General features: G+C 44.9%; 1 protein-coding gene across 4 annotated transcripts in view; it reads right to left on the bottom strand.

Annotated features, from left to right (window-relative positions):
- Nucleotides 1–10,125: 10,125 nt before the first annotated feature.
- The window catches only part of HMG20A (high mobility group 20A), a 45,792-nt gene continuing 31,614 nt past the window's right edge, over nucleotides 10,126–24,303 (bottom strand). For 2 of the 4 annotated variants that reach the window (XM_083371127.1, XM_083371128.1), the window contains exons 8-11: nucleotides 21,521–21,596; nucleotides 19,789–20,004; nucleotides 18,905–19,048; nucleotides 16,329–17,033 (exon numbers count right to left, since the gene is read on the bottom strand). In XM_083371127.1, coding sequence (XP_083227253.1) covers nucleotides 18,912–19,048; nucleotides 19,789–20,004; nucleotides 21,521–21,596 — 429 coding nt within the window. In that variant the 3' untranslated portion in view covers nucleotides 16,329–17,033; nucleotides 18,905–18,911. Of the gene's footprint in view, nucleotides 10,182–14,192; nucleotides 14,272–16,328; nucleotides 17,034–18,904; nucleotides 19,049–19,788; nucleotides 20,005–21,520; nucleotides 21,597–24,303 lie in introns of those variants that run through there. The other 2 variants (XM_083371129.1, XM_083371130.1) reach the window with 2 other exon arrangements.

Genomic DNA, 24,303 nt, shown 5'->3' with positions numbered 1-24,303 from the left:
AAGTGGTATTAATACTTCGCGTGATCTTGATTCTATGCCTCTGTTTATATAACCCAGGATTGTGTTAGCTTTTCTGGCTGCTGCTGCACACGGCTGGCTCACGGTCAAGGGATCGTCCACTCGGATTCCAAAGTCCCCCTCACAGTTTCTGTTTTTAAGCCAGGTGTTACCCAATCTGTTCACCGCCCTGAGTCCTCCGGGAGAAGGGCGGTATATAAATAAAATTATTATTATTATTATTATTATTATTATTATTATTATTATTATTATTATTATTATTATTATTATTATTATTATTATTATTATTCGTGGGAAGTAAGTGGAAAATCTTGGATTATAAGAGAAATAGGATCTGGGAAAGGGTTGGTGGGCAGGCTGGTTCTGATCTGCTAAATCTGTATGGCCACTAGATGGAAGCAGAGGGATACGGAAAACTCTTCCCAGCTCTTGAGTATCCCGTTGATTTTAGGCAGCCCCAACTACTGCTGCAGCCCTTGTCCAACCTCCATCTTTGCAATCCAGAAGACGATGTTCGAGACCAATCTGAACGCTTGAGTTAGTGGAGGCAAAACACTGGGCTCCTTTGGTGCTTTCTGAGCTTTGTCGCTTGCTTCTAGAGGCTTCCATTTCCAAACTAGGTAACGTCATCAGGAATGGGGGTTTGGGAGAGGAGGAGGACTGTGGGGTCCTTAGTGCTCCCAGAATTTGCTTTTCCTTTCACGCAGAGTAGCTGTATAAGTTCAGGGACAAACCAAAGACCCCACGGTTCAACCTTGATTGACAAATGTTCTCTTCTATCGCTAAGGCCGAACAAGCAGTGTCATGGTTCCCATAAATGAGACCCCAAGAAGACGCAGGGTTTGAGAAGGTACGGTTTGTATCAAGAATTACTGTAGGCAAAAAAAGTTGAAATGCAGCGATGTCCCTACAAAGGAAGACTAAATGATAAAATCAACCAGTTTGGTCAGAGGGGAAGGAAACAGATAAAGACTTTTCTAAGAGACTGGAAAGCACATGAAGACTTTTTGACGAAAGAAGAATAGATCAGTTTTCTTTCCAGGCCCAGGGCACCTTTGGTTTTTGAGTGATAAGACTATTTTTTTTGGGGGGAGGAGAAGAGGGAGGAGGGTATTCCTGCTAAGACAATGAGCTAAAGTAAGCCGGGCCCAGGCAAAACCTAATTTTGTTTGAATGAAAGGTTGATTTGAATTTAATGTGCTTCATTAAATGCTGATAATATGGCCCCTCTTGAATTCTTCATTTCTCCTTTCAGTTCAATGGTGTAACTTGGTGACACCCTCTACCTGAAGGCGTAGAAGGACAGGTGCAATCCTATTATTATTTTTTTAATTCCATTTATATCCCGCCCTTCTCCAAAGACTCAGGGCGGCTTACAAGCTTAGCAGTAGCCTTCATTCTATGTATATGTCTGCTTATTAGGGCTTTCACACACACACACACACACACCCCAAGCGGCATTATTACAAAGTCAGCTTAATTGCCCCCAACAATCTGGGTCCTCATTTTACCTACCTCGGAAGGATGGAAGGCTGAGTCAACCTTGAGCCTGGTGGGATGCGAACCTGCACTAATTGCAGGCAGCTGGTGTTACTTAAGGAGGCATTAGCCTACTGCTCCACCAAGGCTCTTCCTATTGGGGGTACCCAGGGCACCCCAACTTCAGTTTAGGGCAATGTTTCCCATTCTTGGCAACATGGAAGATGGGTGGACTTCAACTCCCAGAATTCCGCAGCCAGCCACGCTGGGGGTTGAAATCCATCTATGTTGAAGTTGCCAAGGATGAGAAAGGGAGGGAGGGAGGGAGGGAGGGAGGGAAGGAAGGAAGGAAGGAAGGAAGGAAGGAAGGAAGGAAGGAAGGAAGGAAGGAAGGAAGGAAGGAAGGAAGGAAGGAAGACAATTTAGTGTGCTCTGTGATGAAAAATTGGCTTTTCAACCTGCATCCAGAAATCTCTGCTCAGCACTTCAAGCTCCTACAGGCGGAGGCCCTTGCCAAAGTGCCTGCACTTTAGCAAATTGGAAGAAAATTGGTTTTGATTTCACCAACTTATGAGCCTCCGAAAACGACATACTTAGCATGCACCAGAGTTAACTGCTGTTGTGCAGCCTCGCCACTCCATTAGCATATTCGTTTTCCATTTCATTAGCTAAGTGTGGCAAACGGGTTTTGTTTTTTGGGGTTCTTTTTGTTCCTGTTAATTATTTCAGCTACAGACATTATTATTTTCCCTTTTGGGAAAAAAAATCACCCTCTTTCAGGGATTTGTCATTCTTGTAGCAACGGATGGCCACCGGTGGGACTTTGTCTGCTATCCTTCGCCCAAAGCATCGTGTCCGATCCTAAGTGAAAACATCCGCTAAGAAAGATTTTCCCAGAAGCAATGGAAATGATATTCCAGGTGGGGATATCCTCGCTTGCTTACCTCTGTGGCTAATTTCACAAAAAGACCCGCTGACGGCTAGCATTGAACGGGGGGGGGACATTTCTTACTGTAGCGATGTGGTGAGAACTGTTTTAGCAAAGGAGCTGTATACGTAGACCTCGTATTCTGCTGCTAAGCGATGCTGGTTACGTGAGCTCTGCCCCAGTTTACGACCTTTCGTGCCACGGTTAAGTGAATTTGGGTTCCCTAACTGACTTTGCTCATCAGAACATCACAAAAGGGGATCACATGACCCCGGAACACCGCCAACCGTCATAAATTTGAACCAGTTGCCAAGGGTCTGAAATTTGAGCACGTGACCACGAGGATGGTATATAATAGTCGTAATAGCAATAGCACGTAGACTTATATACCGCTTCACAGGGCTTTTACAGCCCTCTCTAAGCAGTTTACAGAGTCAGCATCTTATCCCCAAGCAATCTAGGTCCTCATTTTACCGACCTCAGAAGGACAGAAGGCTAAGTAGACCTTGAGCTGGCCAGGATCGAACTCCCAGCGGTGGGCAGAATCAGCCTGCAATACTGCATTCTAACCACTGCGCCACCACACCTCTATAAGTATGAAAAGCAGTCATAAATCATAAGTCCTGTCACTTATCTCAGTGCCGTTGTTAACTTTAAATGGTCACTAAATGAATGGGCTTTCAGCTGAGGACTACTCTATGTTCTGAATCACTCCAAGCTTTGAGGAAATCCCGACATTTCCTTGAATGAGAGACCGTTGGACGTTCAAGCTCTTGATTAGTTAATTCGCCAAGCTGTTTCCCATGTCCTGGGGCTGCTTATAAATAATGAATCTGCCCTTTGTTTATTATTTCGTTTGCCCTTTCGGGTCACCCTGAGACTCAGGAAGGAATACAGATTGTGACTTTCGGAGATCTGTTTATTAAATATCACCTCTGCCAACCTGGCACGGAGGACCTGACTCGGCCAGGCCTCTTCAAGCTGCCGAAGCAAAATGGCAGGAGATCTCCCACCCCAAGGCTGGCGCAGACTTTTCTGGAGCTCTGGGCCCTGGACTGGAAAAGATCAAGCTGCACAGAAGGAGCGCCCCACATTCCTCTTTCCCGGTGCAGAAAAATGAAGGGCTGAAATGGACCTGAGTTATCGATTTGGGGGTCTGGCTTTGTGGGCAAAGTGGTCGTGATGTCTCTTCATGGGGCGGTCTTGGGTTCAAGAGGGGCTTGGAACTTGACTCTCAGACACGCTACCACTCCAAGCTCCTGCATAGATAAATCAGGAAAACAAGGGCTAAATCGAAGGTGCCAGAAGAGAGCCGACAGGGCAGGGAAAAGAGAGAGAAGCTGGGATAATCTTGTTTAATGGTTTCAACTCCTCTTGTGTTTCCATGACCTGCGGTAACAGGCAATTTAAATCCTAATTGTCCTGGGAGCACTGGTAGAATCACGTAGGGAAGAGAGCATCTAATTGATCAGAGTTGGGTGAGGATTCAACAGGCAGGGAAGAACCAGGAGGAGAATCTTGAGGAAGAACAACTGCCACCAGTTTAGGTCACCACACCATTAAAAAAAGGTGTTGAGACTCTAGAAAAAGTGCAGAGAAAAGCAACAAAGATGATGAGGGGACTGGAGGCTAAAACCTATGAAGAACGGTTGCAGGAACTGGGCAGGGCTAGTCTAGTGAAAAGAAGGACTTAGGAGTGACATGATAGCAGTGTTCCAATATTTGAGGGGCTGTCACAGAGAGGAAGGAGGGGGGGGGTCAGCCTATTCTCCAAAACACCTGAAGGCCAGACTAGGAATAATGGATGGAAACGGATCAAGGAGAGATTCAAGCTGGAAATAAGGAGAAATTTTCCGACAGTGAGAACAATCAGCCAGTGGAACAGAAGTTGCCTTCAGAAGTTGTGGGAGCTTCATCGCTGGAAGCTTTCAAGAAGAGACTGGACTGCCATCTGACAGAAATGGTGTAGAGCAGGCATGTCAAACTGCCGGCCCGGGGGCCAGATGCATCACGACAAAACTGCACCCTCCCCATTGCCGGCAATGGGGAAAAAGTCGCGATATGTCACGTGACGTCACGTGATGTCGTGAGTTTGACATGCCTGGTGTAGAGTCTCCTGCTCGGGTAGGAGGTTGGACTAGATGCCCTATAAGGTCCCTTCCAACTCTGCTATTCTATTCTATTCTATTCTATTCTATTCTATTCTATTCTATTCTATTCTATTCCTTTCTATTCTACTCCATTCCATTCCATTCCTTCCCTCTACTCTATTATTCTATTCTATTCTATTCTATTCTATTCTATTCTATTCTATTCTATTCTATTCTATTCTATTCTATTCCATTCCATTCCATTCCATTCCATATTTTCTATTCTGTTCTCTTCTGTTCTGTTCTGTTCTAGACAGGTAGTTCAAATGGGTGGGGAACCTTCTCCGATCTTCCACTGTAGAGGTGACCCAGAGGGCAAGGATAAACCTCCAAGTGGCCTCAACAACTCTCAGACCAGGTGACTGCAAGGAATATAAACCCTTCCATCCTCCACCATTCAGTCAGAACCGAAGAAGCTTTTTGGATGAGAAGCGAAACATTTTCAAAGAAAAACAAAGAAAGTTCAGTTGTCTTTTGGAAAAGCACCCTTGGGACAAAGACCAGGTGATTTAGTGAAAACTTGCAGTGGTTCACAGCGGTGAAAAACTGGTAAAAAAAAAATCATCAAGATTAGCTGACTTTTTTCATCCAGAGAACTTTTGGTATCCTAATTAAACCAGTTCAGGTTTGTCTTGCTTCCCAGCTTCCATTCCAAGATCAATATTTCCATTCATTTAAAAGCATAACAAGGTTAGAGAGGTGAGCAAAGTAAATAATTAACTAAATTGCAGGTTTTGGGAGGGGAAAAAAATCAAGTTGTTGTTTTAATCTCTGGGGTAATTACCTATGTTGTTGACATCAATCACAGATGCAGCAATTATTTAAAGTATTTGCAGGGGAAGTTTTTTTTTAAAGTTGTTGAAGTACCTTTTGCCAATCAGGCTGCAAATATTTAGCATTGTGTAGCAGTCTCAGATGAGGGAGTTGCGTTATTTTTTTTTTCTGCCTCTTGTCTGTATTTCTCTGCAACACTGCACTAAAAGCCCTACCAAAATTGCAGAAAGCCTCAATGTTTTCTGGCTCAGAAAGAGGAAAAAAGGCATGCTTCAGATCACAAACATTGTGTGAAGTCACGGTTTGTTGAGTCAACCACGACGGCTGATTTACAAAACATACTACATCAAAATTAAACTACATTATAACTCGGCATATGGTATGAATCAAGCTGTTGTGACTGGTAAACATGCAGCTTTGAGGAGATACGAAAGCCTAGCCATTGTGGTGACCAAAATAAGCTATGGTTTAACACAGGGTGTCTATGGAGATTCTCAGTGATCCTGGTCATAGTTATTCGAAATGTTCAGAAAGCTTGAAGACAGGACTTTGGGATGGGATTCCTTATTTTAATAGACCCATCGTAAGAACAGAACAGAACAGAACTGAACATAGAACATAGAATCACAGGGCTGGAAGGGACTTCAGAGGTCATCTAGACCAACCCTCTGCTCAGTGCAGGAGCCTTGCACCATCCCACTCAAACAGACATCCACTCTATTTTTGAAAATGTCCACACAACACAATGCAACGCATGACCCATCCCAATCAAACATGACCCATCCCAATCAAAGCCAACTCAATCCAATCAGTCAACCCAACCCAACCCAAACTAAGCCGATCCCGTAACGGGGATCAATTTGGAATCCAAAACAGTGGAAGTCTAGATGAAGCCAAGGGTGTGGACTTCTTGTTCCTCCATCCTTCTTCTTGAGAATAACTCAAAGGAGCTTTGTATAGAACTGCAGCAGAACTGAAGAAGCTTCCTGCATGAGAAGCGAAAGGTCTTCAAGGAAAAACAAAGTTGAAAAAAGCGCCTTTGGGACAACCGTGACCTGGATGAGGGAGAATCTCCATAGACGTTTCATAGAACATCATCCAAACCTGGAGTGCCTTACTCAAGAGATGTTCATTTTATTTATCTCTTATTTCCTGGATATTTATCATGCCTCTGCTCAGATAACATGCTCCTTGCCAACAGACACACAGCAGTGACAGTCTGGGAGAATTCCTCTCTCAGAAGCCCTGCTGACAGCTCCTGTTCTCTCCTGCGGGTGATCGTGTCACGCTTCTAATAATATTTATCGGGAACCAAATGTTGACAAGCTGGCTTGCAATTTCTCGCCTCAGCTAAACACCTTTATTTAAACACGTAATAAATCATCGTCCCATTAGCTTCTTTCTAACTGCCAGATCTGGAGTTTTATTGGCAGTTCAGAAACCGTGCCGGTTTCCATCAGTTTGTAGAGCTAGAGATCTTCGGAAGTGAAATGCTACCAAGAATTCAGAAGAAGCTCTGGATTATGATACTCTTCTGACAGCCTTCTCGTGGATGCCAGGGAAACACGTTGGGAATGTGATGTTGCTGCTTTCGTTTAATTGACTCGATTTTCCCCCCCACCAGCGATTGATAGAGAAATGTTTCTCGTAGATCAAGAAAGGGAAAGCACGTGTAGGCTAAAATCCATTTTATTTTCTCCATTGCAATTTATTTACTTATCTTTTTCCTCAAAGGGATTTTGAGACCTTTAAGCAGGCATGCGAGGCTCTGGAAAAACTGTTCTGCTTCGTTTCGTTCATGCAATACGATAATCCCACCAAAGGACCACAAGTCTGCTTAACAGCAACAGCACAATCTGTGTTTCCTCTGCCTTAGCAACGCTGGTCAGCAACGCTGCTTCAGAGTCCCGCCATTTTTTAAAGGAGGAGGATTTTTCTGTCCCCAAAACCCACCGCAACCCTCTGAAAACGATTCCACAAACAGCCCTGTGGCTCTAGGTGTCGGTTCTAGCAAGTATTCAGAAAGCAGGAAGGCAGAATTTGGGGAAGGGGGGATTCATTGTTTTAATAACTGCTCAAGACCATTGTAAGAACATATCTGAATACACTGTAACACAACGCAAGGCAAGGCAACGCAGTGCAATACAACATAACCCAACCATGCCTAGCCCAACCCAACCCAACCCAATTCATCCCAACCCAATCACAACCACACCCAAGACAACCCAATCCAATTCATCCCAACACAACACAACCACACCCAACTCAATCCAACCCAATTCATCCCAACACAACCACAACCACACCCAACACAACACAACCCAATTCATTCCAACACAACACAACCACAACCAACCCAACCCAACTCAACCAATCCAATCCAATCCAATCCAATCCAACCATTTAATGGAGGCCTTATTGCAAGGAAAAAGTTCCGTGACTATTTTGGTAGGCAATCAACTGAGATCAGATCTAATGGACATATTAGTAGCAGGAGCTTCATGTTATCCTTACGTCCTAAATTGATATTCTCTCCTTGATAAAATGAAGCCACAAAGCTCTAGACTGAATTGATATAACATCGCTAACTAAGCCTCTCCAGACTGCCCCCCCCCATTATAAGTGCAGAATACTGGCCCGTAAAACGTTGCCTCCAGAACAAGAACAGCTTATGCAGTTCTCTCCAGTGACCTCTTGTCTCCTCGTAACCCAGACCTCAGATGCAAAACAGGAGAGTTGAGCTGCATAATTCATTTCAGGGGTTAAGCTCCGTAAAGTCTCTCAGGAGGGCATTTTAGATTTGGGGCACTTCTTTTTAAAAAAAGAAAAGAAAAGAAATAAGCAACAGTCTTTTTTAAAGGGATCTATAATGGCTGTGATATTAAATATTTAAACTTCCATGAATATTAAAGGTTCTTTGGTCGCCATTAGCAGACCAAGGCTGCAAACAGCTGGGGCTGTCAAGAGGTCAGGGTCCCAGAACAAGATCTGGGACCCAGGGACAGAGTCAGTTTGCAGAGAAATGTTAGCTCTTTCCGTGCCCCCCCTTTCCCCCCCCCCCCCAATCTCTGGGCTGTGCAAAAGGCCCACATGCCTCTTGGATACCAGAAATATTTTAAGCATCTTTCTTCATTTGCATGGTTGCTCCTTCCAAACTGACTTTTTCTAAAACCTGCAAGCATTCAGAAAAAAAAGGTCACTCAAGATGTAGGCAGGGATGAAACAGCTGGATATAATGAGACCCGAATAAGACCTAATTGGGGGCAAAGTGTCCTGCCTGAGGAGTTTTGTCAAACTTGGTTTCAAAGTTTGCTCATTGATATATATTTCATTAACTTGGTGTGTGCCGCTGACTAACGAAAACCTCTCTATAGTTTGCAACTGTTTGTTTCACTGAAAGGCTGTTTCTGCTTCCTGGAACATCTGGAAACCAAAAATACGCAGTTGAAATATTTTGCTTTTCCACACATTTTCCCCTCCGGGAGTTGCGGAAAATTGGTTGAAAGAGGGAAGGAGGGAGACAATTGTTTTTCGCCGAGCATTTTTGATATAAAACTTCACTGATTCCATCACGCTGCTGCAGGATTGTAAAGCAGAGATGTCAGAATTAATGACAAATATAATACGGAAGGTTTTTATGCAGGGAGACCTTACAGAAGGACAGGCAAGAATCCGTCTCACTAAAAAGGGCTTAACTCTTTCAGGAGCTGTTGATTGGCAGAAAGCCTTGGGGCTAGTGGGTCTATGTTTGAAGAGTGCCCCATCTAGGCTCTCATGTTAGACTGAGTTATGATATAACTGTGGGGGGAAGGTGGCCTAGTGGTTAAGACACTGGGCTTGTTGACCAAAAGTTTGGCAGTTTGAGATCCAAGTATCACATGATGGGGTGAGCTCCTGTTCCTTGCTCCAGCTCCTGTCAACCTAGCAGCTTGAAAACACGCTAATGTAAGTAGATAAATAGGTACCACTCTGGTGGGAAGGTAAGTGTTCCGTGTACCTCGGCCTATAGTTATGCTGGCCACGTGACCACGGAAAGGGTCTTTGGACAATGCTGGCTCAAACAGAGATAAGTAAAAAGTAACGGATGGAAACTAACCAAGGAGAGAAGCAACCTCGAACTAAAGAGAAATTTCCTGACAGTGAGGACAATTAATCGGCTTCCCTGTCCAGAAGTTGTGGGTGCTCCAACACTGGAGGTTTTCAAGAAGAGATTGGACAACTGTTTGTCTGAAATGGTATAGGGTTTCCTACTCATCCGAGGAGTTGACGTGCAAAACCAAAACCACAAAAATCAAATGTGAAATCAACCATCAACAGGTTTTCAGCCTGAGCTCAGATTCCCCTCTAGAAAATAAATGAAGATTTAACAGCTTCAGTGTAAACGAGAAATCAGTGAGGACCCCAAACCTAATTCAAGGCCTGTTTATTGAGAAAGAATGGGTTTTTGCAACCCCACAAGTTATATATATATATATTTTCCCCAAACTCTCCAAATTTGGTAGCCGTGCAGCTCTTCGCCCTTAATGAAAGGTGAGGAAGGAAAGCCGTCTCTCAAATTAGGGGGTGAAGCGGATTCCAAGGTTAACTAAAAGGGGAAACACCCACTCAGCAGGGTTTCCTTGGAGAAGGCACCGGCTGTATAACTCACATCTCAAATTAAAATAACAGAGTGTCTGCTTAGCCTGTGTTTAGAGGTTAATAAATTGCGCTTCGTGGCTGATGAGATGCTGACTTAGGCAGCCACTGCTCACGAAAAGCCATCCATCATGGCTCCATTTGCTGAAGAAACGGAAACGGTGTCTTTCTTACTGGTGGGTTGAAACTAGGAGAGGCTGGGGGGACAAGGAACAAAGGGGACAATTTCCCCTCTCTCAAATACAGGTAATCATTGACTTAAAAACAGTTCACTTAGCGACATTTCAAAGTTACAATGGCACTGGAAAAAAAAATCACCATTTTTTCACACTTAACGGCCATCGCAGCGTCCCTGAACAAAATTCAGATTCTTGGCAACTGACTCATATTTATGACGGTTGCAGGGTACCAGGGTCATGTGATCCCCTTCTGCGAACTTCTGACAAGCAAAGTCAAGGAGGGAAGCCGGATTCACTTAACAACCTTGCTATTAGCTTAACAAGTGCAGTGATTCACTTAACAACATTGCGAGAAAGGCCGTAAAATGGGACAAAACTTAACAAACGTCTCGCTTAGCCACAGAAAGTTTGAGCTCAGTTGTGGTCCTGGGTCCTAAGGGCTACCTGTACTCGGTTAGATGGCTTTTGGCTGCTCTGGCCACCCCATCGCGTAGTAAGAGAAATTCCACCAAAATCACCTTGAACTCTTAAGAGGAAATGCAAGATATAAACGTAATCCACAAGGTACAAATTAGCAAGGACGGCTGAAATTCATTCACCATCTTCTCCAGAATATTGCAAAGGGCTCCTGCTGATTCCACTACGAACGCCGAGTCTGTGTTTGCCACATGCGCAGATTGCAACGCATTACCACCAGCCCCAGGGAATTTCCAAGGGATTGTCTGGTTATTTATTATCTTCCCCTTTTATCTGTAAACTTATTTTCCTATTTCCTGCGAGATAAAAGAGCCTAGTTTACAATGTCCGTCTTCTGACCTTGTCAGGATTTCAGCCTCATCCAGAAATTGTTTCTCCCAGCAAGCTTCGGGGACGCTTTGGGGGGTTCAGTCTGGTTCCATTTTTCCCTTCTTTTTTATTTCTTTCGGAGAAGAACTTAAGAGAAATCTTCTCTTTCTCCTCCCCCCCCCCAAGGTCTGGTTTTGTCTTTGCACCCTCTTCTTAAGCTATGCTCATTTAGTCAGCAAGCAGGAAACACCTAGGCAAATATTTGCACAAACCATCCCTGTTAAAATTAATGCAGTCAAAATCCGGGACTTAGGAAGGGAAAAAATGGCAATGTAAGGTAAAAATTACTGATAAGCCAAAGCAGGAAAAACACGTCAGGCTTCAAGGAATCCATTGACCTCCGATACTGTTGTTGAAAGAGACCGATTTAACATTCTGACTATTTTTTTTTAAGTGCAAGTAAGAGATGGCCCCGGTATTGCAGCCAAGCCAGCATTTCAACCATCTCCCGGCTCCCCAACAGAAGCTGACTCAGCTAACATGCTAAGCCACAATTCATTCATTTGTATCTGACATCCTAAGAAGTATGAGCCTCCAACCAATAAAAACAATTGTAAGTAGACCCGCCAAAAATGTTAATTAGGAACTGAGGCATTTATGATGCCCTCTCTACAAGATCAGGAATGCCAATCAGAGGTAGGCAACCTTGGCTCTTTTATGACTCGTGGACTTCAACTCCCAGAATTCCTGGGGGCTCAGGAATTCTGGGAGTTGAAGATCACGAGCTGTGCTGGCTCAGGAACACTCCACGAGTCATAGAAGAGCCAAGGTTGCCTACCCCCGCTTAAAGCTCAAATGTGATTTTTATTCATTCACAGCAAGAGGGTGAGAGACAGGTATCTTGGTCTATATACCAAATGAATGACCCATTGGGATCCCCATATCAAAATAACTTACCTTATGTCTGGCCAGAACTTGAAAATAACATTTAACGTAGCACAGTACTTAAACAAAATGGTCCAGCTGAGATCTGCATATGTGGGGCTGATTGGGGTAGATTGCAAGGGCGACTCCGAAATATAATGTTATCATATTTTATCTATATCTTAAATTATTGTACATTATTACAATTTCATTTTAGATTGTATTTTATTACAATTTCATTTTAGATTGTATTTTATTACTATTTCATCTTAAATTGTATTTTATCAAATTCCATTTTAAACTGTATTTTATCAAATTCCATTTTAAATTGCCTTTATCAAATTCTAGTAACAATTTGTTGCTGGAACTTTGCACTTTGATATGGCCCAAGGGCTAATCAATAAAGACTTAATAATATAATTTACCAAGGATCGGAGCTCCTTGACACTTTTTCCTTGTATATATATTAATTAAAAGATGCAGTTACAGAGCTAATGATTTTTTTTTCCTCTCCAGGGTTACTCCGAATTTGAAGGGCACACCCAAGACAGGCCACTAGATGGCAGTGCTTCTCCCCCAAAATATCAGATACACTGAGTTGTGTTAAAAACATCTGGAAACAAGAGAGTCACCCTCTGGTTGTCAAATCCTTTGCATTGCACAGAGGGCAAAGACTTGGCTCCGCTCCTTCCCGTCTGGTAAGCGTTTGGGGAATGTACGGAATTCACCCATATATATATATATACACACACATACACGAAATAAACACACTGCGCATGCCGTACAATAGCAAACAAGCCGGATTAACTGCGTGAGCAGTCTCCAGCCTGCAAATTTGTGCCAAGGGTCCCTTTGAAAAACAGATGAGGAATGATGAGATCAGCCACGGCAATGCTTTAAAAGAGTAAAGTGACATTTAAAGGGGTTAGAGCTTTGTCTCTCAACCTTGCGGTCTTTTTAAGATGCCTGGATTTCAACTCCCAGAAACATGGCTGGCTGGGGAAGTCTGGGAGTTGAAATCCAGGCATCTAAACAACTGCCAAGATTGAGCAATGCAATACGGAAGGGGCTGGCTTGATTCGCCTGCTGGAAATCTGCAACCTGAGCTACCGTTTCTCTCCTGTTCTGTCTCTTGGGGTGTCTTTCCTCTCCCTTTCCTTTCCTTTCTACAGCTGCACACACACACATTCGCACACACTCAACGCACAAAGCTGCCGCCTTGTGAGAACCTAAACAATAAGAGCAAAACTCTCCCCCCCCCCGGGAAAAAAAGAGGTTTTCTTTTGTTTCTCCCATGGCCAAAGTCGCATGCCAGCCTCACTTCCTGTGGCTGAAGCAGAATTGCCCATGGAGCAATTAAAACATTCGGAGGAAGAAGAGCAGGAATTCCAAAAAAAAAAAAAAAAAAAGGCTGATGCAGGCGCTGAATGGAAGGAAATGACACACCAGGACTGGTTTTTCTCCGACTGATGCACTCAAGAGGCATGTCCAGATGGCAAATCCTGCTCTGGGACTTGCGCACAGATTTGTCCTAGACTTATGATCACAGCTGAGCCCGAAGAAATTTCTGTTGCTAAGCGGGACAGTTGTGAACGTTGCCCCATTTTACGACCAGTGACTCACACCGCAGTGGTTAAGTTAGTAACACGGCTGTTGGAACGAGTCTGGTTTACCCCTTGACTTTGCTTGTCAGAACATCGCAAAAGGGGACCGCGTGGGGGCTATTCCTTTACGGTCTTCTCCTCCTCCTCCTCCTCCTCCTCCAAGGATGGAGGACTTAGTTTCTGCCGGCCACAATGCCGGCTTTGCAGCACCCGTGCAATGCCCACTGCTGCATCTCCCAGGGGAAGGGGTCAGGAACCAAGAGGAGGTGTGGAGGTCATCTTGGGGGGACAGCTCCCACCTTCCTCCCCAAAAATAAACACCTGATACCCCCACGTTTCATGGAGAAAATATGTTTTATTAGAGCTCCTGTTGAAATCCAACTAGCCACACTGTTAGCATCAAACGAGACGGTGTGTCTGCACACGGTGCCTTGCAGTGACTGTGACTTGCTCGTTGGTGTAAACCTAACCACCTTGACTTGTAAACCGTGACTGATGATGGCTTTGTTTGCCAAGGCAGGGCCAAGAAAACCTTTGTATAAATGGGCGAAGCCAGCCACGAGGCAAAGGAGAGAAACAGGCTGCAATTATTGAATCAAATCCTTAGCGTTAAAAAAAAAAATACGGCTTGTGCTCTCGAGTCAAATTAAACCATTGTGACAGTGTAATTTCTTCCGTAAAAACCTTACGTTCCTCACCAGTTCAGCAAGATAATTGCCTTATATAGCTTACTTTTGCTGCAAAGAGGTAGAAACTTCTTTTGGAAGCAAAACAATTCCAGGGTGAATTTAGCCCTCTGAAAAAAAATAGGAACAGAATAAAATATACTATCCCTCGATTGAAGTCGTTCGTTATTTTTAGTCCTGGATTTATGACCGCAATTGGGATTGAAATCTAGCTGAACTGGATTAGGTGTGGTCTACAGCTACAACTTCATGCAGATACAACTGTTATCCTATGAGCAGCTACAAGGAATGCCTTTCCCCGAGGTGGCATCTCCCAGCTTCGTTGGGAATGTCTATGGAGATTCTCCATCATCCAGGTCAATAGTTGTCCCAAAAGGCAACTGGACTTTGAAAACCTCTCTCCTCATCCACTAAAGAAACTTCTTGGATGAGAAATGAAACCTTTTCAAAGGAAAAAAAACAACAACAACAAAGTCCAATTGCCTTTTGGAAAAGTGCCTTTGGGACTTCGTGGGGAGCCCTTCCTTCATCCTGGGAAATCTGCCCGTTGGGGTGAAGAAAATCGATGCCGAAGATCAGCTCATTCTAGGACTAAATCCAAGGGGAATCTGCTCTCCTCTTCTCCTTTCAGGGAAACCCACGTAAATTACAAAGGGGAAGTAGTTGGCGGAAGAGGCTGCGACCTTGGTTGAGTTTTGACACTGACCGATATTAGGCAGGGAACCAGCCCAGCAGCTGCCCGGTAGGTAAGGAGAACAAACTCAGGAGGTGGTTTTCCCGTCTGTCTCCCTCTTCCTCCCGAGGTTAGCGCCGCTCGACCAGCTGCTGCTTGGTGTCAACGAGCTTAAGTCATGTTGGCCAAACCGGAAACTGGTCTCCTGCCCTTTGGGCTGGAGTGAAGGCTCCAGAGCTGGCTTCGGGGTGCAGCTGTTTTTCTGCACCAATTTTGGGGACGGAAAAAGGATGCAGCATGGAGGAAATGTCATTTTGCCGGTCGCTTCTCCGACAGGACCGTCCACTCCAAACGGCTTCGGATCCCTGGCAGCTACCCAGCGTTGCAACTGTATTTCCTAAGGTCATTTTGAGGGTCAAGTTGGAAAGCAAAACTTATTCATAATGCGCAAAGGTAGTCCTTGGCGTACGACCACGATTGGGCCCAATTCAGCAACGGTCGTAAGTACCGACAAGCTGCCCAGCGTCTGAATTTTGATCCCATGACCATGGGGATGCTACAAAGGTCATTAACTGTGAAAAATGGTCACCAGTCCCTTTTTCACTGCCGCTGTAACTTCAAACAGTCGCGAAATGATTCTACAAATTAAAAAGGGATTTCTCCTATCACTGACTGCCTGACGATTATAGCACCTTCGAATATGTTCTGAATGGAAACCCAGAGAAGCCGATTTTGTAAACCGAAGCAAGGTTTACATTTTCAAATCGAAATTAAACTGAAGGAGGGCCTTTGGATTTTTTTTTAAAAAATGTGCTTTTGTGGTGGGGGTTAAATGAGTCTTATTTGCAAATAGATCACGAGTTCTAGTCCCACCTTAGGCATGAAAGCCAGCTGGATGGCTTTGGGCCAGCCCCTCTCTCTCAGCCCAACCTACCCCACAGGGTTGTTGTTCTGGGGAAAATAGGGGGAATGAGTATTAGATATGTTTGCCACTTTGAGTTACTTATAAAGTAATAAAAATGGGATAAAAATCTAATGAATAAAAAATAACTCATTGGACATGAAGATCTGAAATAAGTATTGATCATTGTTATCTGTCAGAAGAAGCTGACTGAAAGGCAACGGTTCAAGTCTAAACCCTGATTTATTAAAAGACTTCCCCATTCTGGAGCCCTTCAAATGTTTTAGATTTTAATTCTCAGGTTTTCTCTTTAGCCTGGGAAAATCTGAAAGATACTGTTCTAGAGAACGCAGACGGCATCAGGCTGGCAAAGGGCTGGAGGGGATAAAAGCAGGTTCAGCAAGTCATGAGCATCAGGCAGAATCACTACAGGGCAGAATCCCTTGCAGCTACCTGTATAATTACACCTGTGGAACACCTGGCTGTACCTGGGCAGCTTTCCCTGCTACAACACTGCTTTAATAGTTAAAAAGAAACAAGGTGAACTTTTCAGCTGCTCAGAAAGTAGTACAAAAGAAACGGACATCCCTTTTTAACCTCATTTATTTCTTAAGGACCATCACATTTTACCAAAAAAGGGGAAGAAATGTAACCCCCCCCCTCCCAGACACACACAGAGACTCTTTGCACGTTTCCTGGTTTTGAGACGGAGGGAGAGAGAGAGAGAGAGGAGTAAGACTTCCGCAAACACCATACTAAGTAGCATGCTACAAAATAAAAAGAAGTTGGACTATGAAGATCTACAAAGTGTACGTGAAGATCTTGCATTTTTAATCTCAGGAGGAGGCTGGTCAGTCTCCACACCAAGGGAAGCCCAGGGACGTTTCTGTTGGGCAAGACAGGACTGGAATGAAACTAAGGAGCAAAGAGGGAGGCAAACTGCTCTCCTCCAGAGAAGAAGGGAAGAAAAACCGTTTCAGAGCTTCGTTTTCGTTGCCACGAAAATACAACAACCTTGACTCAAACGAGAGCGAAGCACAGCCCTTGTGTTGTTCAGCGCAGTTGGTCCATGGCTAGTGGATAAACGATAAGGAATGGAGGACGGGGCAGAAAAACTGAGCCGAGTGGAGGCCATTACCTTATCGCGACTTCTCAAAAACATAAGTCCTCCTCAGGCTTTAAAGAACTGGAGCTTATCTCCAACTTTTTGCCTTCTATTTCTTGGCTGAGTTCCACACAATGGGTCAAGTTCCAGGCTTCTTTCGCCCTTTAAGGGGGAAAAAAAATCCCTAGAAACTGCAGATAAAAACAGAAGAGTGGGGGATTAGAAGATGTGCTGGGATTTTGCAAAGGTATCTTTGAAGAGTTAAGCCCAATTCAGCTAAGGTCCAGAGAGAAATTGGGTCTCGGGAAATAAATTGGCAACGTTCCCGTGTCACACTGGCTGGCAGATGTGCATTGTTAACACAAGTGACCTCCTTTGAAATCACCATCGCCTAGATCAGAAGTGTCCAACCTTGGCCACTTTAAAACTTGTGGACTTCAACTCTCAGAATTCCCCAACCAGCAGATGCTTCATGATCCAACTAGGGATGGCTGGCTGGGGAATTCTGGGAGTTGAAGTCCACAAGTCTTAAAATTGGCCAAGGTTGGAGACTCCTGCTCCGCACGTTCTCCTCCTTCACTTTTACTATCATCATTGCTGAGACGAGGCCAACGGGAGTCTTGGGGAGTCCCACCCGTTGGGAACCAGCACGGTTGACTGCCTTGTCTAGGTTATTTTTAGGAAGCGAGAATGTGACATTGGGGGGGGGGGGGAAATAAGGAAGAAAGAGAAGAGTTTGCTTTGGGACTTTTTCATGTGGTTTGTCATTTCTAGGAGCTGTAACCATTTTTTCCAAGAAGGAAGCCACACTTGCCTTCGGATACCCCAAGGCATGTTCTTAACTCCCTCAGGAGGAGCCTTTGGGGCGTCTGAATCCTTGGACAAGCCTTGGTTGAAAAAGAGAAGCCAGGAAGGAAAACATCTGGCCCGGAGTCTCCGCTGCCCTTCCAGAGCCCGTCTAAACAGAACTGCCATGTTCTGTCACTGCTGTCCCCATCACAAATGCCCCAATCCAGCCTTGGCAGTTTCAGGGCAGAATAAGAACCACCGCCACCACTGTCCCCGAAAGAGATGCTTGGTCAAAAGAAAGGGGCCCGTCAGATGTGGAAAAATCTCGGGCTTGCATCCACAAGCTGTTTCCCTTCGACAAAGGGCAGCCGAAGTACGGCTGATGTATCCCCGGAGGGAGCAGGCTTGGCTTACAACCCTCCTCTGTTCCATCTGGCTGCTCGCTGGAAGGACAACGGACTTGCCGCGGACGGACGCCAAGGGATAATGGCGAGCAGGCAATTAACGGCACTTGGCAGTGATTATCAAAGGTCAGACTGGGAAAGGTTGGGCTCTTCTGGCTTCTGCAGCACAGATGGACCTGAGCTGAAATGGCATTTGTGGTTTTTTGTTTGTTTGTCCCCCCCCCCCACTCGCAATTCACAACTGAGAAGACAGGAATTTAGCCTTATGGATTGAGGGGGAAGGGGGAAGGGGAAGGGGAGGGAAGGAAAGGGGAGGGGAGGGACGGGAGAGGGGAGGGGAGGGGAGGGGAGGGGAGGGGAGGGGAAAGGAAAGGAAAGGAAAGGAAAGGAAAGGAAAGGAAAGGAAAGGAAAGGAAAGGAAAGGAAAGGAAAGGAAAGGAAAGGAAAGGAAAGGAAAGGAAAGGAAAGGAAAGGAAAGGAAAGGAAGAAAAAAGGGAAGGGAAATAAAGAAACTATGCTTCTGCTCTTTGTTGTTTTGAAAGAAATATATAGAAAGATATAAACATTACTGAAACTAAAGCACTGTAGGAGGATTGGTGATTTATGAGCGAGTACTACGAGTCTGGCATTGCTGCATGCATTTTTTTACAGCCTGGGCAAGGGTAGGCAACCTTGGCTCTTTTGTGACTTGTGGACTTCAACTCCCAGAATTCCTGAGTCAGCCATGCTGAGGGGAAAGGGAGAGGTGAGCCATGCTGGCTCAGGAATTCTGGGAGTTGAAGTCCACGAGTCATAAAAGAGCCAAGGTTGCCTACCCCTGGGATCCTGGGCCAAGATTTCAATTCAGCTCTGATAAGGTAGAAACTCACCAAGTGATTAACGTTCAAGATGGTTCACAACCTCCCGGACTGTCGCTATAAGAGTCTCGTTGTCTTGTGGGTTGGCCAGGATAAGGTTGTGCAGCCGATTCATGTAGGAATCAATATTGTCTAAGGTGGGGGTCTCCCCGCTCCCTGGAAAACAGAAACAGAAGACCGGCCACTTGGCAACTGCCTTCCCAAGGAAGGCAGGGAATCTGCAGGGCGTCACTAGCCTTTGCGGCCTCTGAAGGCAACCGTGGTCCAATCCACACAAACCTTGAGGCTCTGTTCTTGTTTTTTTTTAAGATAACCTTCAACAAAACCAAATGGGACAGTAAGCTAGCGGGCTGCAAAGTGAAGCGCCAGCCTCAAGCATGACCCAGGTTCCCAGCGCTTCCTTACGGAGCTTGACAGAGTCTAGAGCAGGAATGTCCACAACCTTGACAGCTTTAAGACTCTCAAAGTTCCCCAGGCAGCCATGGAAGCTGAAGTCCACCTGTCTATCTGGGATGTGTAACCTGGAGAACTATTTCTAAACATTCTCAAAAGGTATCTCGAAACGTGAAACATCAACGAGATCAAAACCAAGCATGAAAAGAAAGATGGTGGACATAGCCCCGCGACGGAGATGGTTCTTCTGCTAAAGGCCTGTGTAAGAGCCGTGGAGGTGCGGTGGTTAGAATGCAGAATGGCAGGCTAATTCTGCCCACTGCCAGCAGTTCGATCCTGACCAGTTCAAGGTTGACCAAGTTTTCCATCCTTCCGAGGTTGGTCAAATGAGGACCCAGACTGTTGGGGGAGCAAGATGCTGACTCGGTCAACCGCTTATAGAGAGCTGCAAAAGCACTATGAAGCGGTATATAAGTCTAAGGGCTAGTGCTAGAGCTATTCACCTGGTAAGGGGACCCCAGCAAAGCTACCGGCTAGAGCCTGCCGTAAGGTTTCCAAGTGCTGTTGCAACACCGTGTTGCGACTGCGCTCGTGGATCACGTCCACCTCCAGCTTTTCCACTGCGGTCCGCATGCTCTCCACGTGCTTCTGCAGGGCCGCGTTCCTTTCCTCAAACTCCATGTTGGACTTGCGCAGCTGACGCAGCTCGGCTTCTCGCGCTAACAACAACAGAGAAGAGTATGAGAATCCCGTATCTAAAATTCAGAAGATTTGGCCTGAGCAGGGGAAGACTTGGACCAAGGAGCGTTCCCCTCTTCTCTTGTCTTGTGATCACCCGAGTTTCATACGGCCGGCAAGACTATATGCAAAGGAGCACAGAACGCTGTTACTTTCCCACCAAAGTGGTACCTATTTATCTACTTGCATTTGCATGCTTACACACTGAAGGTAATTTCTCCTTAATGCATTCTGCAGAACTAGTGTGACGTCCCCAGTTTCAAATGAAATGAGTACAATTTCTTCTTAAACCAGGCTTCCCGAACCTTGGCAACTTTTAAGACCAGTGAACATCAACTCCCAGAATTCCCCAGCCCGCCAGTTGAAGTCTACGTGTCTTAAAGTTGCCCAGGTTGGGGAAACCCTGTCTTAAATTCATGTTAGCAACAGGAACATTAACCAAATTTATCAAATTCTTTAAAGTAGTTCTCTTTAAAATCTTTAAAAGGTAAAGGAAGAAGACTTGGGGTTTGTTTCTGATGAGTCATATTGGAAATCTATTTAGGATAAAATTATTTTTAAATTAATTTTAGCAAGCAAGCAAGAATTTATTATAAAAATGTTCAAAGATGGTCCTACATGCCCTCAGCATTTCATTAGATTAAATGAAGGGTGTTTTTTTTAAGCTGTGTTGGAAGATTTCTAATCAAACGGTTACGTATTATCAACTCTGATCAAAGGGTTTCTAAGGAAACTGGGGGGGAAATCACGCAGTAAATTAATGCTAGTGTAATTTTACTGCCCATCTTTTCTAGGACATGGCAAAATGGCAAACATTAAAGAAACGCAGATCTGGGCACCCTTATTTTATCTGTCATTACTTTCACAAAGGAATTGCATGACCTCTGTAGATGCCATACCCTAAATAAATGACTAAATTCTATAAAGGAGCTTTTCCTGCAGTGAGCTAAAGAAAATCCGTGTTTCCTGGATTTAAGAGTGGATTTTCCTAGGCCTGCACAATTATTGTGCACAGCTCCTGTAGGGAGCCACTATGAGGATGCCAGCTTTGGCATTATCTTAACTCAGCTGTATTAGCTGCAGGATTGACTATAACAAAGCAACAGAAAAATATGTCTCTTAGGATCACATCATCCTTTTTTTTAGAATGAAGCAATCTTAAGAGGTTTTAAACCAGGGCTGGCGGGGGAATTCTGGGAGTTGAAGTCCACAGGTCTTAAAAGTTGCCCTGGTTTAAACATTCATCTGACCTTGAAACTAATGTAGTATTTCCCGGGCACCTACCCTGTCAATTTCCACAGAACTGCAAAACCCAAACAAATATATATATATATATTCTCCCAGTCTTACCCTGCGAGTAAGCCCTATAGAATGCAGCGTTGGCCCTGAATAGATATCAAGAGCACATGCCAACACTTTGAGAACATGCATAATGTGAAAGGAGATAAGAAAATATGAGGGTTGGTTTTTTTTTATTATTATTATTATTCTGCTCACCTTTACTGTGGTTTAGAAACTCCTCTGTAAATATTGGAATGTCGAAAACTGATCTCTCCTTTGTATCTGGTTCCTTCTGCAATCAGACAAAGCGGCCTCTTGAAAATTCACAACAGGAAACAACTCTGAAGACCTTAACCCTTTTTCATGCATTAGGCCAGGGATAGGCAACCTCGGCTCTTTTATGGACTCATGGACTTCAACTCCCAGAATTCCTGAGCCAGCTGGCTCAGGAATTCTGGGAGTTGAAGTCCATGAGTCATAAAAGAGCCGAGGTTGCCTACCCCCGCATTAGGCAAAAGGAAGGGCATAAGGATAAGGAAGCGAGTGGGGCTTCCCACACGTTTCCTTCTAACACCCGTGCACTGACTGCAGTCATCTGCAAAGGAAATCCTTCCCACACACTCTTCAGCTAGGTACCCCAGCCGTGAAGACGCAAACAGCCCCCCCTCCCCGCCCAGTGAACTGGGGCTCCTATTCAAACAAACGGACCCAACACAGAGATTTGAGGGGAAAGGCGTAACGTCGAAGGCAAGGCTGAAAGTGCAGCGTTCCTAATGGAAAGAGGGAGAAGGATTGTCGACTGAATTGCAAGGCAAAGTACGCCTGGGGTTCAGGCAAACAGCTAGACAAAAACCCAAATATTTCTGTTTTTCCAGTTCTCGGATCTTCCGTCAGGAATCTTGGCTTTCGGAGCTGGCACTTGCAATCCCTCTGTTACCTTTGCTGTAACAACGGCAGTCAAAACAGTTGTGCAAGAACAAAAGGGACTGGCAAGGAGAAGGGTTTTTAAATAGCTAAAAGCATCCTGGCCGCCAGCGAAATTCTATCAAGCAGAGGTGACTCTTTTGTTTGGTTAGGATTGCGGCCTTTTGTTGTTGTTGTTGTTGTTTTAGATTGAACGAAGAAGGGTCAAACACAACCTGGAGCCCAGCTAGGGGCTTAAGACCCTACAAGGGAATTCTGGCAGGTCAATCAGAGTGCTTCACACTGGGTACGACAGGCTCTTTGTAAGTTGGGTGAAGCACCTGGCAGACCTTTGGGAAGGAGACAGCCTTCCATGGAACACTTGAAAGCTCTTGTAGAGTTGGTGGAGTGAGTCACCCAAGGCAAGCAAGCCATCTCCTAGCCAGGGAACTAGAAATTAAGTCACGAGGAGAGGACGGGAGAAAGACAAACTCAAGCCACCACCCCACACTCTAAAATTAGAGGAAGTCATATACTTCCTGTCTGAGGTCCACAATCTGTCAATTATATCCATGCTGACCCAAAATAACACAAAACAATAATAATAGCAGTAATGATGATGATGATGATGAAACAACAACATCAGCCTGTCCCAAGTCCTTGGGAAGGACTCAATAGGTTGATAACAACATCAAATCCAGTCTAAACATCTGGCTGACTGTGCCGCCAACTGTAATAACAATAATATACTTATCAGGCATGTACTTTGTAAAAAAAAAATGCCTACCATAAATATATTAGCTTGTGTTGCCTTGTCACGACAGATCAGACAAAGATACAGTTGGGACAGCTCCAACACGAAGCGCTCTGATTTTCTTTAACCTTCAGTTTAAGATACTAAACTCAGAAAACTCTGCTGGGAGAGCCCTTGGCCTCAATCTTGGAGAAGCCAAACTTCTTCAGCAATGAGTAGATGGGCCTCCCACACCAGGCAGATTCGCGCCTCCTTGAATTAAAAAAGCTACCTTCGGAACCTCAATGAACCCGGGAGAAGTTCATGACCTCCACTCACACCCATTTCCCCTCTCTCAATCTATTTTTCCAGCCCTAGAACTAGCAGAACAAAACAACAGAGTTTAGAGGGACTTTAGAGGTCTTTTAGTCCACCCCTGCTTAAGCATGAACCCTACACCCATTTCAGACAAATGGCTGTCAAGTCTCTTCTTGGAAAACCTCCAGTGTTGGAGCACCCACAACTTCTGGAGGCAGGTTGTCCCACTGGTTAATTGTTCCACACTGTCAGGAAATTTCTCCTTAGTTCGAGGTTGCTTCTCTTCTTGATTAATTTCCATCTGTCACTTCCTGTCCTGCCCTCAGGTGCTTTGGAGAACAGGCTGACCCCCTCCTCTTCTTTGGGGCAGCCCCTTAGATATTGGAAGACTGCTATCATGTCACCCCTAGTCCTTCTTTTCATTAAACAAGACGTGCCCAATTCCTGGGAGGGCTCAGCTTTGCTCTTCTGAACGCACTGTACACAAAGTGGCTTACTGCAATGCCCGGCGTCAAACAATGAGACATAGAAACAGATCGACACGGAATGAAATGAATGGTTTAGTCCACTAAAGACCCGTTATCCATCACATTTCTATTTAAAGAACCATCTCAGAAGCAGCGTCACGATAAAATTTCATTATAAAAGGAAATATCAGGGACCGAAGAGGCAGGAGGGGAATGTTTGCCTACGGCAACAATACAGTTTAAAACCAGCTTTCATTAGACCCCAAAGAGAAGCGGCATTAAAAAGGGCGGGGAGGATGAACTCTTTTAAGAATTGATGAAAGGGGGGGGAGCACCAAGGACAAAATACTGCTTCCCTAGGAGGTCCCCCACATGCACCCTCCCCACTCCAAGCAATTAAATCCCAGAGATTGGGCAAAGACATTCAGCTTAATGGAAGCATGTTAATGAAAACCATCAGCGCCTTTCCATTATCAAGTACATTTCGCCAACATGCGAAGTATTTCCCGGGGGAAGGGGGGTGTCTCCCACAATTTAAACCACTCGTGGGAATAACATCACAGAGATCTCATTACCCT

Source organism: Vipera ursinii (assembly GCF_947247035.1).
Source record: "Vipera ursinii genome assembly, chromosome: 11".
NCBI lineage: Eukaryota > Metazoa > Chordata > Lepidosauria > Squamata > Viperidae > Vipera > Vipera ursinii.
This window is presented reverse-complemented; position numbering and strand designations above follow the sequence as displayed.